Raw genomic sequence first — 16507 nt, 5'->3', positions numbered from 1 at the left:
GTTGAATGGAGCCGCAGCTATTTGGCCTCATCAGCGGCGGCGGGGCGTTTTAAAGAGCAAAGGAGACATGTCAGCATCCCTAAATGGCAACAAGGCATCATGAACACGCCGCAACGCTCCTTTCCTGCTTCGTGCTCTCGCTCTTTCTTTGTAATCCCGCAGGACTTTGCTCTCCTCCCCAGCCACTGTACGACCAGCCCCCATCCTCGCGTCGGCTCCCTGTCCCGCAACAAACCGCTCTGTTGCTAGGAGACTGGAGGGTTTGAGTCGGCCGCCCCCACCCCCGCTGGCAGTCTCACGCACGCGCGCGCACACGCACACGCAGAGCACACGAGTCGCTGATGACGAGAGAGGAGCGGTCCTGCACACAGGCGGGCGGGTCAGGAGGAGGGGATGGAGGAGGTGGGCTTCTTGACGGGAGTCAGCCGGGTCACAAAGGCAGGCAGGCCACGAGAGCTGCTGGACGAGACGCTGCCCGCCAAAAATGAGCTCGACGGCCATGCAAAAAGATCCCATGCCAGGGGTTTCGCGGTGAGGGGAGTTTGCGGTCTTCCCCAATCTTATGGTGGTGCCTTGAGATTTAAGTGCCTTGGCATAACAGATTTTCCAGGTATGAGCCATCGCTAGGCCGATATTTTGACTTGCGTGACCTGCACAAAAGGTCAGATACGAGTACGCTTCAGACACCTTCCCCAACACCTCCAGATGGCGCCACCAAACTTCACAGCATCCGGCCTCCATCAATTCGCATTGGTTTCCTTGCAGTGGGAGGACAATTTAAGTTGGAGACGCTCATGCGCTGGCTTGCCAACTGCCAGTGAGCATTAGGCCAGGGGTGTCAAAGTCATATTTGTCACAGGCCACATTGACAGTTGATGTCCCTCGGAGGGCCGTTGTGACTGCGAAACCATTTAAATGATTAATCACCTCCTCAAATTATTACACATACAGTGCACAACAAATGTATGGATAACTAGTTGAAATAGGGAATTGAGAAAAATGGATTGCGCAACCGTAAGAAGAGGTGTGGTAACAAGAAAATGCTTGCATTGAGATGTTCATCCATCTCTTAATTTTCGAATGAGCTTATCCTCACAAGGGTTGGGGCCATGCTGGAGCCCATCCCAGCTGTTTTTGGGCAGTAGGGGGGGTACACCCTGAACCGGTTGCCAGCCAATCACAGGGCACACATAGACAAACAATCATTCACTCTCACACTCCCGCCGAGGGACAATTTAGAGTGCTCACAAAACCACCATGCATGTTTGTGGAATGTGGGAGGAAACCGGGGTACCCGAAGAAAACCCAAGCAGGCACTGGTAGAACATGCAAACTCCACACAGGAAGGACGGAGCTGGAATCGAACCCTGCACCTCTGCACTGTGAGGCGGACAAGCTAACCAGTGGATCACCGTGCCACCCTTGTATAAATATAAAACGTAAAAAGATGTGGTCGGCCAATTCTGGCCCCCAGGCCTTTTGCTTGACATCGTGCATTAGACGTCGCCCTGTTTTGTGCTCACATTTCCATGTTTGCATGTTATGTGGAGAGTCAGTGGTATTGCGGTGTGTAATACTGCTGAGTGCAAAAGTTCCTATCAAAAATAGATGTTGGTCTTTTTGGGGTGCTAGAAGTGATACATTACATTCCAGTGTTTTGAGATGGTCACAGAGCAAATTAAACTCCCCGGGCACCACTGTGTGTTTATGACAAGCTGGTACTGTATCAAGTGTCGTAGTACCAGAGCGTTTTATGAGCCAGAGTACAAGTCCAGACTGACTGTATCGTATCGGTGCAATAATATGCACGTATGCATGCTGGTAAAAAGCCCTTCATCACTACTCGCGACTTGTGACAGATGATCAAGAAGTCCGTAAATATCAGTCAGCTAATGGACATGTAAATGGGACAATGGCGGGAAGCAGTGTGTGCACAACTGATTAATAGTGGCAGGTTAAGGTGCATATGACATCAAATGGGGATAAGAGAGTATTAGCCCCATCGCTTTTTTTTCTATTCCTTCATTGCTGCCCGTTCTTTTTACCATCATCTTCTCCCTTCTGCCTCTGCTCACAAAGCTTGTCATTAAATCCACATTAGGCGCAGAGAGCTCCAAGCCGCTACCCTGTGTGTGTCTGTGTGTGTTTGTGTGTGTGTGTCTATCCCATGATGAACATTCTTTGATGAGGTGTGTGACACTCCCAATATCTTACGGAACCGGCGGGAGGAGCGCCGGTCCCGGGACTGGCACCGCTCTTGTATGTAAATGAGCCGCACGCCCATGATCCCGCAGTCCATTTCCGCCGTCTCACTTTGTCAAATTCCGTCCCGGGAAAAGTATTAAAAGGTGTGGCTATTGTATTAAAAGGTATTAGGTGTACAGGGGGGAGATTATTGGCAATTTAAAGAGGTGTGTAAGTGTGTGGGTGCGTTAGGAGCGGAACTCTGACTGTCTTCCACATAGGAGGGAGGCCCCCGGGCCAGTTAAAAATGGTGTTAATTTCTCCTCCTATGGGAAAGCAAAGAGCGGTCTCTCCATGGCAACAGAGAGGGTGCTGAAGAGAGGAAACGCCGATCAGCGACCCCCTCTTTGTACCGGAGTGCATACGAGCACAAAGTAGTGAGCACACGTGTGGCGTCTGTATTTGGACACGGGCGCACCGGCATCTCAAATCACCACAGTGGGGATATTTCGAGATGAATACAACAACAACTGTGCCTTGAGATACAACTTAAATTTGTTCTGTGACCAATACACTCAAAAGACTTCCAAACTGTCTATTTTGATTGAAATTAAGGTAATTGCTGTTTCATCTATTCCAGTATTCCTCACCTATTAAAAACACACTTTGTGTTTGTGGTTCAATGAGGATAAACAGCTCTCTTTAATGTTCTACTTTATAAAAACATAGTCATTGTTTATGTCTTGTGACCTGTTGTAACTGTCATATGCTTGTGCAGGAGTTTTTTTGCCTCACTCAAATTATCCTCAAAATGAGGGTAGTTCGAGCATGCGTTTTTTTTCTCCCTCTCTCCCTCCCCTGTGGTTTCTTTCTGACCTTCGGGTTGAGTGAACGCTGGCGCGTTTTGGCTGCCGCTGCTCAACCCGTATTGTTTTGTCTTTTTTGTTATTGTAATTGGGTGTCTTGAAAGGCGCTTATAAATAAAATGTATTATTATTATTATTATTATTATAATAGGAACATAAATTAAAAGGATGTGAATAATTTAACGATGCACGCTTCGTGATTTATTGCTGTAATTCAACTCAGTGTGTTGCTCCTTCTGGGGTGCCCACCTTTGCCAGCGGGGGCCAAAAAAGAATACAGTGGATCCCTGCATAAGCATATGTGTGACTTAACACTTGCGGATTCTCTTACTCGCAGATTGTTTCACAATTTTTTATATTTTTTTGGGGGGGGGGGGGCATAGGTGAGGGGGTCACCAACCCCAATTTTCAAGGGGCCGTATATCCCCATTTCCTCAGTTATTTTCAGGGTTTTATTTTTTCCAATGCAATTGAAATGGACATTAAATCTGCACAGATTTTTTGCTATTTGCGGATAGAGGAGGTCCCTTGTAGTTCTTCTACTACTGTACATGAGTGACCCCATAATATGTTGTAATAATGCATCATTTTCATATAGGATAAAGAATATACAGTATGCTTGTGATTACTTACATTATCCGTCAACATGTATTGCTCCACTGCTTGTGTTCAAATACCTGTTGCGTAAAGGTTTCTAAAGTCATAACTTTCAATGCTAACTGTTAGCATGCCAGTAATGTTTTGTTGTCCAGTTATGCTCCGTCCGAGCACACCCTTCAAAACCTTCATGAAATCTGCACTCATGACACAACAAGCGCATCCCAATTGGGCAACTCTGTGATTCTTGTTTTGGGCATCCAACAGTGGGAAGCCCTTCAAGTGAAGCCATGTGGCCTGCTGATAAGTGCTGCCAGACAGCCATCAAACAAAAAGTGGGAACAAAAGCGCAGGAGATTCTAAATACACACAAAAAAAAGGTATTTATGCAAATGCTGTGGAATAATAGGGCCAGTATTCTTTTGACTCTGTGGCCCTTTCCCCGAAAAGATGGTCTCTCAGGGGAAGCGTGGCCTAATTAATCAGATAATAATGATGATGTTCCCCTTCTCGGCTGATGCCGAGGTGCAAACATCTCCAGTCGCCTTCTCAAGACCCGAGATGGTTAAGAATAATAAGCTTTTCTGCACAAAGACGACATCCCCATGAAGTCTTTTATTTTGTAAATTGAGGGAGGCATGACCCTGAAAACCCCACGTCGGCCTGTTTGATTGTCTCTTGTCCATTCACAAAATAAATGATGAAAACTCAACAAACTGGAGAGTTTTCATTATTGATTCCTTTTGGTGATAAAATAAAACAAAGCACCCGTTTCCCATTAAGACTTCAAGTCATGGTTAAAAGACATTCACTTTACTTTTGCAAACAACAGCAAACAAAAGAAGCAAGCATATGGGTCATTTTTATATCATTTGAAATAAAATAGAGGCCAATCAATTTCATTCTGGAAATCTATTAATTTGAGTATTTGCATTATTGGCAGTATATATATATATATATATATATATATATATATATATATTCGGTATATATATTCGGTATCCGTGTCAGTTTGATATACGCATATATATATATATATATATATATATCGGCCCGGTAGTCCAGTGGTTAGCACGTCGGCTTCACAGTGCAGAGGTACCGGGTTCGATTCCAGCTCCGGCCTCCCTGTGTGGAGTTTGCATGTTCTCCCCGGGCCTGCGTGGGTTTTCTCCGGGTGCTCCGGTTTCCTCCCACATTCCAAAAACATGCATGGCAGGCTGATTGGACGCTCTAAATTGTCCCTAGGTGTGAGTGTGGGCGTGAATGGTTGTTCGTCTCTGTGTGCCCTGTGATTGGCTGGCAACTGATTCAGGGTGTCCCCGCCTACTGCCCGAAGACGGCTGGGATAGGCTCCAGCACCCCCCGCGACCCTAGTGAGGATCAAGCGGTTCGGAAAATGGATGGATGGATGGATATATATATATATATATATATATATATATTTTTTTTTTTTTAAGTACTATTTTTCAGACTGTTAATGACAAAATGTCTTAACAGGTATGTGCCCCAAATTCAATTTTATGATTTGGAGCATGTGTCCTGAAGATATTGCTGACTATGCATTTTTCATGAAAACTAACACAAATGCGTCTTCAGTGCTCCACTTTTTGCTTTTTAACAAATGCCACTCAAGCTGTCTTTTCCGTTACGGCCACTAGAGGGCGCCTCATTAGTGACCTGTGAGTTTAAGGGCCAGGGTGTGGCTGCCATTTTGCATTCACACATTTGTAGACATCATAAGAGATGCTGTTGTGTTCTGAGCAAAGTAAGAATTTTGAAAGAGCGTCAGAACAATTATGTATCTGTAACATTATTTTTAATGTGTAACTACAAGAATGTACTGGCTTTAATGAGTTCTTGGGCTCATTTCCGTACTTGTATCTACAAAGTTTGAAGTCATGTCAATTGTGGAATTTATATGTTTGCCGCAAAATTGTTTATGCCTTTACCACTACGCAAGACGTGGATTATGAGTTCAAGCAGGGCTGTTTGAGCATAGGACAGACTGAACAATATGAAACCAAGGCATTATAATTTTTGTTTTTTTTTTAAAGGTTAAATTAGGAAAAAAAAACATTGTTTCTGTACTGTTATTAATGGAATTTTATGAAAATGATCCGTGTCAGTTTGATATACGCATGCCCGGATCAAATACATGAACAAATGATTAAATGGTCCGTCAATCAATTGCACTTTACTCGTACTGGATTTGGAGTTATTATTCAAGTTCAAACTAGAAGTGTTACAAATAAAAGTTATTTGACAACAGTTTGATCATCAATCCATCATGTTGAGACCTTGTTAACTTTAATATTTCAGGCTCAATAGCAAACATTCTCCTATTTCGGTCGTCCTTGATGAAAGCATTATCTTTGCATTTAATCAAATTTAGGGCTGCAACTGACATTTATTTGAATAATTGAGTTATTATATTATTTAATTTAATGAAATAAAAACTTTTTTTCAACTTCCATTCCTTTCTTGAAAAACAGGTCATTATTTCCAATTGAAAATGCACAAACATGAATTGATTATGATTGAGTTGCTGATTTCTCTCAGAAAATTGTTGAAAATGTTGATCAAATTGTTTTCCAAGTGAAAGCGGATGTTTCCAAATTCTTATTTTGATTCAACACAAAGATCATCAAAAAGATCAAGTCTGGACCACAAAAGGTGGAGGATATTTGCTGTTGAGAGGCTGGAATCAGATCATTTGGAAAATTTTAAGTTAAACGAGGTCACGAAATGATTTCATTATGAAAATAGATTCTTAATTTGATCATCGATCACTTGTCGATTAATCGTTGCACCTCTGGACAGATTATTTGATGATGAAAATAATTGTTAGGTGCAACCCTACAGTTAAAACTTGAGGCCTGTCCCGCGGCTTTGCTGCAATGTTCTCTCACCAGAGTCGCGTGATTTCTCAAACGCTGCGCGGAGCCACAACACGGCCACCAAAATCCGCGGTGACGCAAATCACACATAGTTATAGCTTTCAGTTGACATGGCAACTAAAAGCAAGAGCCCACAACATATTTTTTCTTGATATGTAACCTTAAACTCACGGCTCACGTGAATGCAAATGTATTTTCGGTATCCTCGCCGCTGCTTTCGTGGGATGTAATTTTGCGGCGCATCTTTGGTGTGCGTCTGTTCGGACCCCCTCCTCCTCCTCCCTAATCAGGACATAATGTGAGATAAACGAGGTTGCTACTCCACGCTGGGGGCTGCCGGGAGAGCTGTGCAGAAAAGAGGTCGAGACAACACGGACATACAGGCAACTAAGAAGCAGAATCCAGTATGGGGCGTGCTCGGACAGAAGCCTCTTGACGGAGCGGCGACTGTTCGCCCGGCAGCCTTTGTCCCATCACACACTGAAGCCGCCTTGTGCACTGGGGCGACGTACAGAGGAGGCCTTCTCTGTGAGCACATCAGCTACCGTCCGTCCCCGCCCCCACACTCACCCAAGCCCATGCATCCTCCCGTCATTTGCACGCCTGCCCCCATACAGAAACTTGGCACGGTCCGAGAGCAGCTGCAGCGGGGCGTCCGGAGACACGAGCTCCCTCACCCCACCCTCCGACCCCCAGCCCCAGCGAGGACGTGGGCCTGTGACCGTGAACCACGTACGTGTGTGCGTCACTTTCACGCTGGCATATCTGCAACAAAGCCCAAACAAAATCGCCTTGGAATACTCAAAACAAAATTGCCTTGGAATACTTCAGAAGGCAAATGCATACAACGCAATTCCAAGATTTGTTTCTTCTGACTCATCAGTAGACATAGCTCCTGTTTCCTAATGTTATGGTTCGTTCTTCCGTTTCCCAAGAGCTGCTGAGTCAGACAGACCCCCACGCCCCAACCCCTCACACGGTATTCGCTCCAAAGTGTGTACACGCTTCTCGGTAAATAAAACACTTTAAGTTCTGTAAGACCTTCTGTGGTTGAAAACGGTTGCATCATAAGTGCTCCAAAAATGAGTGAGATATCAGTAACACCACTTCAGAGTTTTTCCAAAATCCGAGCCGTCATTACGACGAGATGTTTGTGCTTTGACCTGAAAGCGCAGACTTGAGCACCGTATAGTGGCAGTGAACTCAACTTAACTTACCTCACAATTAACTTGGCAAATCATGAACCTTTCATCACAAAAGAGGGTTCAAGAGTTTTACTGATGCTCCCAGTTTATTTTTACTCAAAAACTAAACAGAAAACAAAGAATTAGGAAGAGAGTGGCCTGCTAGCTTAATGTTAACATACAGTATAATGGAAAATGCCACTGACATGCTAAACAGTTAGCATCAATAATTGTGGTTTAGGACTCTTTCAGCAATGAATAATCGACCGAGGAAATCACAAACGATAGAGCAACACATAGGGATGGACAATTCATCAAATTTTGATCGTTATCATGATTTTGGCAGATATGATTGAATTAACGTGATCCTTGTCAATATTTGCATACAAAATGCAAACTCTGCTGCATTTTAACCGAGCACTTTCTCAAACAGTGGTCAGCCAACCAGCCGGAGGTGAAGGTGAACAATTTATGAAAAAAATGTGATTAACACTGGCCACAATTGTGCAGAACTAGCAACACACATAGACAGATGATGTAGCAATACTCGCAGGCATATATTCTTTATCCATTTTGAAAAATTACTCATGCGATTAGAACAAGGGTGTCGAGCACATTTTTGACGTGGGCCACATTGTAGTTGCAGTTTTCCACAGTGGACCGTTATGACTGAAACCATATAAATGTTTAATCATCTTCTCATGTTACAAATAGTTTGTTCAACTATTGTTCAAGTTACTGTAACAACTTAGTAAGAAAATGCTTGCGATACTTCAACGTTATTAGTCATTACATTTGACAATTTGAAATTTTGGTCCAGATTTGAAGAATATTCATCGAAGTTGACCTGCTTGATTTGCTTTTGTGGGCCACATCCAAATGATGTGGCAGGCCAGATCTGGCCCCCGGGCCTTGAGTTTGGCAATTGTGTACTAAAAGAAGTTGATTATTCATTTTGTGTCGGCATGACCAAATTATGCTGCCCCCCAATGGTGAAGGGGAGCATATCAAATGGAACCGCACCGTGAATTGCAGTATGTATGATGCCAACACTGCAGAATTCTTTACATTGTATTTCATTGTGTTATCACTTTATTTTTGATGAAGTATAATGGAATGCTATTATACTATGCTCAAAAACATTTAGTTTGTTTTTTAGGGGGAGGTTAGAACAGATTAATGGCCTTTCCATTCATTTCAATGGCAAGGGATGATTTTATAAATGAGTGTTTTGAGGTACGAGCATGATCACAGAACAAATGAAAGTCATATCACAAGGCATCACTGTTTATCTTTGTTTGTCTCACAATACCAGCGATGTATAGTGACAAGAAAAACATTTAAAGGCCCATAATGAACTTGCGTGTCCACTTTTTGGAACATTTTTTTCCCCAAATGTGAAATTTGTGCTTTGGCTCAACAAAGGTTAGGAAACACCAGGTGAGATTTGAGGAGGATTTGTCCCAATAAAGACGGCTGGAGGAAGTTTCATCAAAAGAAAGCTGCACACACAAAAGGCAGCCAATACACTCGACGCTTTCCACCTGCCCTCTTGTCCACAGAGGAACATAATACAGCCCCGAGACGAGATGAATAAGCTTCCAAAGGCGCTCGCTTGGCCCACGTGGAAAATGTGCATTCACACAGGTGGAGCACCTGTGGAGGGATCTAATACTCCATCAGAATCCACTCATTTGCTCCCTAAGTTGCACCATTATGTCCTCTAGTTTGTTAACAACATGAGCAGGATGATTCCCAGAAGGCGCATTTAAAATGGATGTGGGCCTGAACATGCACCACTTGTACTGGCACAAACATGACATGACTTCCTTTAACCCCAAGGTGCAGGGAGACATGTAACACCTGCCTTTTACTTTTACACGTCACATCATCGGGCACAAACAAGTGACACTCTCTGCCCCTTTTGTTTCATTGGTAGGCCCGTATGTGGATGGGCACCAATTACCCCCAATCTATGTGTCCCCTCCCACTTGTGACATGCCGTCGACAACAAAATGCGGCAGATGCCGGTGCCGGTGGAGCACACAGGTGTTGCCAGAGCAACGAGCGCCTGTGAGACAGCGAGTCAACCCGCATTTTGGCCAGGACAATGAAAAGTGACACTCGGCCAACACGGTCTGCACCCGTAGTTCACATTTTCTACTCAAAGCGCCACATTCATGTGAAAACATAAGATGGATGTATGCGTTTGTTGTTTTAGCTGGGGCAGGGAGGGCGGCGTGTCGTGAGCACCTCCACCCTCAATCAGCAGGTGATTCTACCCCCCCCGCCCCCCCCGCCCCCCCCCCACCCACCCAAAACACACACGTACACACACACACACACACACACTTCCTCTACACACACACACTTCCTCTATACTCCCCTCTAAAGGCGCACCCATGAGCGTCCTAACTGCACCGCGAGAGTCGTGCAGGGTCCGGTGCGAAAGTGTATAATGCCGCACATTGTCAATGTTGGTGGGGCTTCTCGCCGTCACGGCTGCACAACAGCCTCTCAGCATCGCCACCGCCGGCAGGCAGCGGCGTTGCTATGGCAGCAGGGATGAGAGCGCACGGGGCCGCTCGCGTTGGGATGTGCATGCACGGACAAAGTGGAGCGTTATAGCTCGGGGTGGAGATGGGACCGCGAAATGTTGGCGTTTTTTTTCTTTTGTGGAAGCTTTGAAATGGAGACAAGTTGCTGACGGCAACGGGACAGCTCGCAGACGCCACGCGCGCACACGCACACGATCAGACTTTACCGTTGACTTCACCGGGACGTACAGCACGGGCTTCCCCGGAGCTCCTTTCTTGTTGTGCTCTCCCAAAACGTTGGTCCCCACCTGAAATCCTTTGGACTTGACCCAGAATTTGAATTTGGCGTTAATGTGGCTGTTGTCCACGTACACGCCGTCCGACTCGTCGTTTTGCAACAAGGTCTGCATGATTTTGTTGTATTTCCGCCGGGTGACGGTCTTTGTTTTGCCAGAGTCTCCGTAAGTGCGGAGGCACCAGTCCTGAAATTCAGTGAACATCTCCGCCTCCAACGCGACCGGACTCCGGCTCCGGCTCCTTTTGGGAGCATCCACGCACGCCGCCTTCTTCGTTGCCATTGCTCGCTCTCGCTCCCCCTTCTCGCTCTCTTTCCCTCTCGCTCTCTCTCTCTCTCTCTCCTCTTCCACGTCTGGATCCAACAGCCCGGCTAATAAAGAGCACACTTGAGCGGCTTCCTCCTCCCCCCTCCCGCCCCGCAGCCGCCGCCGCCGCCGCTGCCGTCCCACGTCCGATGTGGATCGGTTCGTGTTCCGGGACGCGGTTTGGTTGCGCGCGAGTGACCCAGGCCGGACGGACGGACGACAGCACACCTGTTTGCAGCGGCTGTCCCGACCGCAGCGGTGATAAAATGTCACTTCCTCAAATCACGAGCTGAGGAGCGGAGTGCGAGGGAGGGAGTGTGGGGGGGGGGGGGCGTCCTGCTCCGGGGCGGTCATCTCCCACCTGTGCGTAAAACCTTCTTCTTCTTGAGCTCAGAGGAGACAAAAGAAGCAACATGTCCCTTTCACTTGCTATCGACCTATCCTTCCGAATCTGACCGGGGGGAGGAGGGGGGGGGGGGGGCTGAGTCTCGACCTGCAGAAGGCTGCTCACGTCGTGCGCCTACCGCTCCTCCTCACACCTGTTTGAATGGCATCTGCGCCTTTTCCCCTTGTCGTCCCCCCAGCGAACCGAAATGTGCACGTGCATCACAGAACCTATCCCGCCACATCCGTGCAAGGCGCCCACGACATACGGCTGCAGGACAAGAACACTTTTGCAGACGGAGGGGTCGGCTTTCACCGTCCCGTTGCGCAACAAAGCATGAGTGAGGACGGCTTCTTTGTCTGATTGCAAGACGGGCCTTTGCAATTCAAAGAGGAACAAGAAGTGAAAGAAATACTGCCGACTTCGTTTTCCCGTCTACGCCTTTTGGCGTTGTCGTCCCGCAAGCGAATCTCGTGTGTTTTGTCAGTCCCTGCACGAATTCAAAACAATGTCCGATGAAGGACGAGAACACTTTTGTATTTTCTTTTTCTTTTTTAACATAGTCCCCTACGGGGGGGCTGCTGGCTGAGTCAACTGTCCCGTTGTTGTCCAAAGCATGCATGAGGTCCTTTGTTTTATCGCAATTCACAATATGGTACGAGCTTGAATGGACGTTTACAATTCAAACAGCAAACTGAAGGAGAGAAAAGCAGAGGGGGATTCTTGAAATTCACCCAATTGCAACATCTGGCATGCAAAAAAAAAAAAAAGCACTATGTTACTTTCACTTCAGGCAGGAAAAAAAATCCGTTGTCATCCAAGTGTCCCCAAAAACTGCAAATTTTTTGGACGAATGTTTTCTTTCATGCAAATCAGTTATTTCACATGCATTTAACGACATGAGTAGTGGCCAATCAATGTGAGTAAATGTATTGTATTTTATTCGATTTATTGTTGAATGAGTAGACAAAGCAAACACTTTGGACAAAGTGGACACACTGCTTTAAGTACTAAATGCCAGCACTTGTCCGGCACATGAATTTGCATGGCATGCGTGGCTCATGTTCGTATTAGATTTTTTTAAAAAGTGAAGACATGCCTCACTGTATTTTCTTCTAATTCACAAATCAATTACTGCAAATCAACTAATGAAATTGATATCAGTATGTGTGCAGTTGTAATCATTCAAAAGGTAATCGTTGTTTCCAGGAGTGAAAAATGTAATCTCAAGTAATATTTTTCACACGCTTCATGCCAAAATAGCGTTACCACGATGTGTCCCAAAAGAAATGTCATGTTTCGCCACATGTTTTCTAAAAATGTCAATTTCATTTTTGCATCTTTTGGCTCTTTCTCCTATTGCTGAGTATGCCCTTCCCATGAAAACTAACACAAATGTGCGTTCGGGCCTTAAGAGTTGCTTTCTTTGTTGTCGCTTCTTTTCAAAAGTCACTCAAGCCGTACTCACAACTTATGCCACTAAGAGAGAGTCTCATGTTGTTTTTGCAATACACCAGAGGGATCAGTGATCAAAAGTGCCAGGAACTGGCAGCAATTTTGCAGTCCCACAAAAGCAAACAGCAAAATAGATGCTGTTAATTCTGTGCTATTATGAATTTGTCTTTGTGTCACAATAATTTCATGTCTGAAGCGTTACGACAGACAAATAAAGACAACAGTGGAATGGATTTCAATTTATGCACATTTATCTGCAGAGTTTGAAGAGCAACCCGTGGAGATTGTGCAACGTACACATTTATTTTTATTTTTAAAATAAGGCTGCACTTTTGTCCTTACCGTTATGCAAGAAGTGTATTTCACTGGCCCATCACCATTTGCGAAAGTCAGTGGAGGTTCAATCAACAAAGCTGTGGCAAAATTGAAGTAATTATCGTTCATGATTTTTCCCACGCAAGTGGAAGAAATGTTGTTGTTCAGATGATGTTTGCATTGGACTGCCATGAATTGAGTGTATTTACCTCAAGTGCATGAAGAAAAATTGCTGTATTGAAAAAAAATGACAAGTGTCTGCACTATGATCAATTCATGACCCATATATTAGTCTATATGTGAGGAGGAAGCATCCCGCATGGTCTGACTGTTTTTCTCCTCCTCGGGGGTTTTGTTTGTACAGTTAGGCTCCTGTGTGTGACTCCCCCTGGCCTGTACATTACAGGCCCAAGCTGGCGGCAGTGACTGCTGCTGTTGCCATGACAGCAGCTCAGCAGAGTCTCTGCCCATGCAAAGGGTGTGTGGGATGGCCCGTTCTCGTGGCTCCATCCGCGCTCACAAAATGGAACACTGGACAAAAAGCCCCACCCTGGACAGTGGAACCACCGGCAGACGTCAAATACAGCACTAGCTCTTTGATGCGTGTGCGTGTGGTGATTGGCCGAAACCTGTGCAAGCCATTTCATTCCATTTCATCATTTGGTGTCCAGGAGACTTTTTTTTTTGTCAAAGCTTGCCTGGCCCTATAGGTTGTCCATAGGTTGGAGGGCTGGGGGGGCATTTCAAGCCTGATTTTTGCAAGGATGATCTATCATCATTTTATTGAGTGAATTGACTCCCGTCCCGCGTACCACATATCAATGCAGCTCTGTCTTGCGCTAATCTGCATTTATTTTTGACCAGTGTGTGCGCTGAAGAGGCAAGCAGCAACTCATCCCCCATAATTATGTGCAAGAAGAACACATGGGCCACATTTGGATATGGACAAACATTTGGCAACACCCGTTAGTTCCAGAATTGGCTGCAATTGGCCACTATTTGCCAAAGTGCCAGTAAACGGCGCTGTGGTTCCATCGACAGACTGACTGGTCACATTTTTCCAGGTTGTACTGCTCTCGTCATGGATGGTAGACGAGAGCAGGCTAAAACATACGTCAATGTGGCGGCCATGTCGGCAGTGGCGATGTTCCCATTTAAGGCAATGCATGGACACACGTGAGCGCCATGTTTGCAGAGGTGACTGTCCCATCAAAGGTAACACTAGTCAACAGAAAATGTAAATCAGAGATGGGTCTATGCATCCATAAACATATTTTTGACGCTGATTTATATGGTTTTGACCATGCTTTGTATTTTATAGCTATGATGGTAGGGTAGGAGGGGGGGTAGGGTAGGGTAACCCTCCCCCCCTTCCCATTCACCCCCCCCCCCCCCCTTATACATGTTATGTCTTGTGACTTGTTGTAACTGTCTAATGCTTATTCATGTGCTAGGGTCTTTTTTATCCTGGACTTGGAAGAGGATAGTTCGAGCGTGGGTTTTTTTCCCTCTCCCTACCCAGCGTTTTTCCTTTCTGAATTCTGATTGTAATTTCCCCATTGCGGGACAAATAAAGGATAGCTTATCTTATCTTATGTTTCAGAAAAACAATCCACCTGTTGCTGAAGGTAACCCTTAATTCATGAATATGACATTACTATATTACATATACAGTAATATTTTTTGGATTGGATTGGATTGGATACAACTTAATTGTCAAATGTGCATATGTGTAACATACAGCACAGATGAAATTATTGTCATTATATTATTATTGTTATTATGAAAACCTGAGAAAAACGACGACAGATTTGGACTCAGCACAAAAAAATATCTAGAAAAGTGTACTTGCTTCTCTAATTAAAAAGAAAATGTAAAAGGTTGTTGAGCAGTTGAATGAAAAACATTATCTTAACATCACTGTAAGGACACAGCTCAACTTCCATCCATCCATCCATTTTTCGTTCCGCTTCATCCTCACTAGGGTCGCGGGGGGTGCTGGAGCCTATCCCAGCTATCTTCGGGCAGTCGGCGGGGGACACCCTGAACCGGTTGCCAGCCCATCGCAGGGCACACAGAGACAAACCACCATCCGCACTCACACTCACACCTAGGGACAATTTTGAGTGTTCAATCAGACTGCCATGCATGTTTTTGGAATGTGGGAGGAAACCGGAGTACCCGGAGAAAACCCATGCAGGCCCAGGGAGAACATGCAAACTCCACACAGGGAGGCCAGAGCTGGAATTGAACCTGGTACCTCTAGACTGTAAGGTCGACGCGCGAACCACAGGACCACCGGGCCGCCACGGCTAAACTTAACACTCAAAATTATCCATAGATGTGATTGTTAGTGTGGATGGCGATTCGCCTCTGTGTGCCCTGCGATTGGCTGGCAATCAGTTTGGGGTGAACCCCAACTACCGCCGTAAAACTGCTGGGATTGTCTCCAGCTCACCCCCAAACCTCGTGAGAATAAGCAGTTTGGAAATGGATGGCTGGATGAATTAAATGGAACAGTCTTACTTAAATGAAAGGATTTATTTTGTGACCATTGGACATTTTGAATATGGGTAAACAACTATGACATTTGGGGTCCCTCAATGGGTCAGTCCTTGGACCCCTTCGATTCACTCTGCTTCTTCAGAGATGATCACTTTACCCTATTTTGATGGTATGCCCTCCATCCTTCGTCCACGACCTGGGCACCCATCCGTAATCGTCCGTCCGTCCTTATTCATAAAATAATCATCCTCCATCCCTGTCCATCCTCGTCGTTTTAAAGCGCTTTCGTCCTTACATTTCATCAATCCGTCTCCCTCACCCCCGCACAAAAAAAAGCGTCCATGATGACACCGTGGGAGGTTTCATAATTCATATACATTATTTAAAGCTCATTTGCTGGCTACTTTCCTATTCACATCCACTTACCTTACGGACACCCCCTGAGTTGGATATTTACGCAACTATCGTTATTAGTGTCCACAAATGACAGCAGTTCAATTGATATGTAATCTGGCTCGCTTGAGCAAGGGCGCCCAATACGTCGATCACGATCGCCCGATAGCCTACGGACTGGTCCCAAGTTGATCACGGAGGGTGCAGGGGAAAAAAATTGTTTTATGTGTCTGTGTGCATGTTATTATTATTCTAGATTTTTGTGTTAGTGTCCACTGCACCCTAAGCTTTCTATCAGTTTCACTTACACAAAAAAAGTATTGAAAGAATGAAATGAAATTTAAAAAGTGGTTACGTTTAACGTACAGTGGCGCATGACCGCCATCACCGGAAGTTGTTAGCCGTCAGCAGTCTCTAACTGCAGCTTGTGATCAGAGCTGTTGCTATATGTTTTTTGTTTGTTTGTTTGTTTGTTTTTTGTTATTTTCTCATTCGGTTTGTTTCATCTGCAATTCACTCATGGGAATATGGAGTGCCAGGAGAAGTATTTTGAAACGATACACTTGAGCTACGATAGTGATGTTCAT

General features: G+C 45.2%; 1 protein-coding gene across 4 annotated transcripts in view; it reads right to left on the bottom strand.

The window, feature by feature from the left end:
* nol4la (nucleolar protein 4-like a) overlaps window positions 1-10948 on the bottom strand; it is a 46188-nt gene extending 35240 nt beyond the window's left edge. For all 4 annotated transcript variants that reach the window (XM_086123139.1, XM_086123148.1, XM_086123168.1 and 1 more), the window contains exon 1: window positions 10493-10948. In XM_086123139.1, coding sequence (XP_085979265.1) covers window positions 10493-10843 — 351 coding nt within the window. In that variant the 5' untranslated portion in view covers window positions 10844-10948. The remainder of the gene's footprint in view (window positions 1-10492) is intronic.
* Between the last annotated feature and the right edge of the window lie 5559 nt (window positions 10949-16507).

The sequence above is a fragment of the Hippocampus guttulatus genome, chromosome 1, assembly GCF_054856545.1.
Source record: "Hippocampus guttulatus isolate MCC_2025c chromosome 1, RoL_Hgut_1.0, whole genome shotgun sequence".
In the NCBI taxonomy this organism is placed as follows: domain Eukaryota; kingdom Metazoa; phylum Chordata; class Actinopteri; order Syngnathiformes; family Syngnathidae; genus Hippocampus; species Hippocampus guttulatus.
Note: the sequence above shows the minus strand (reverse complement) of the source record. Positions and strands in the feature narration are given on the sequence as shown.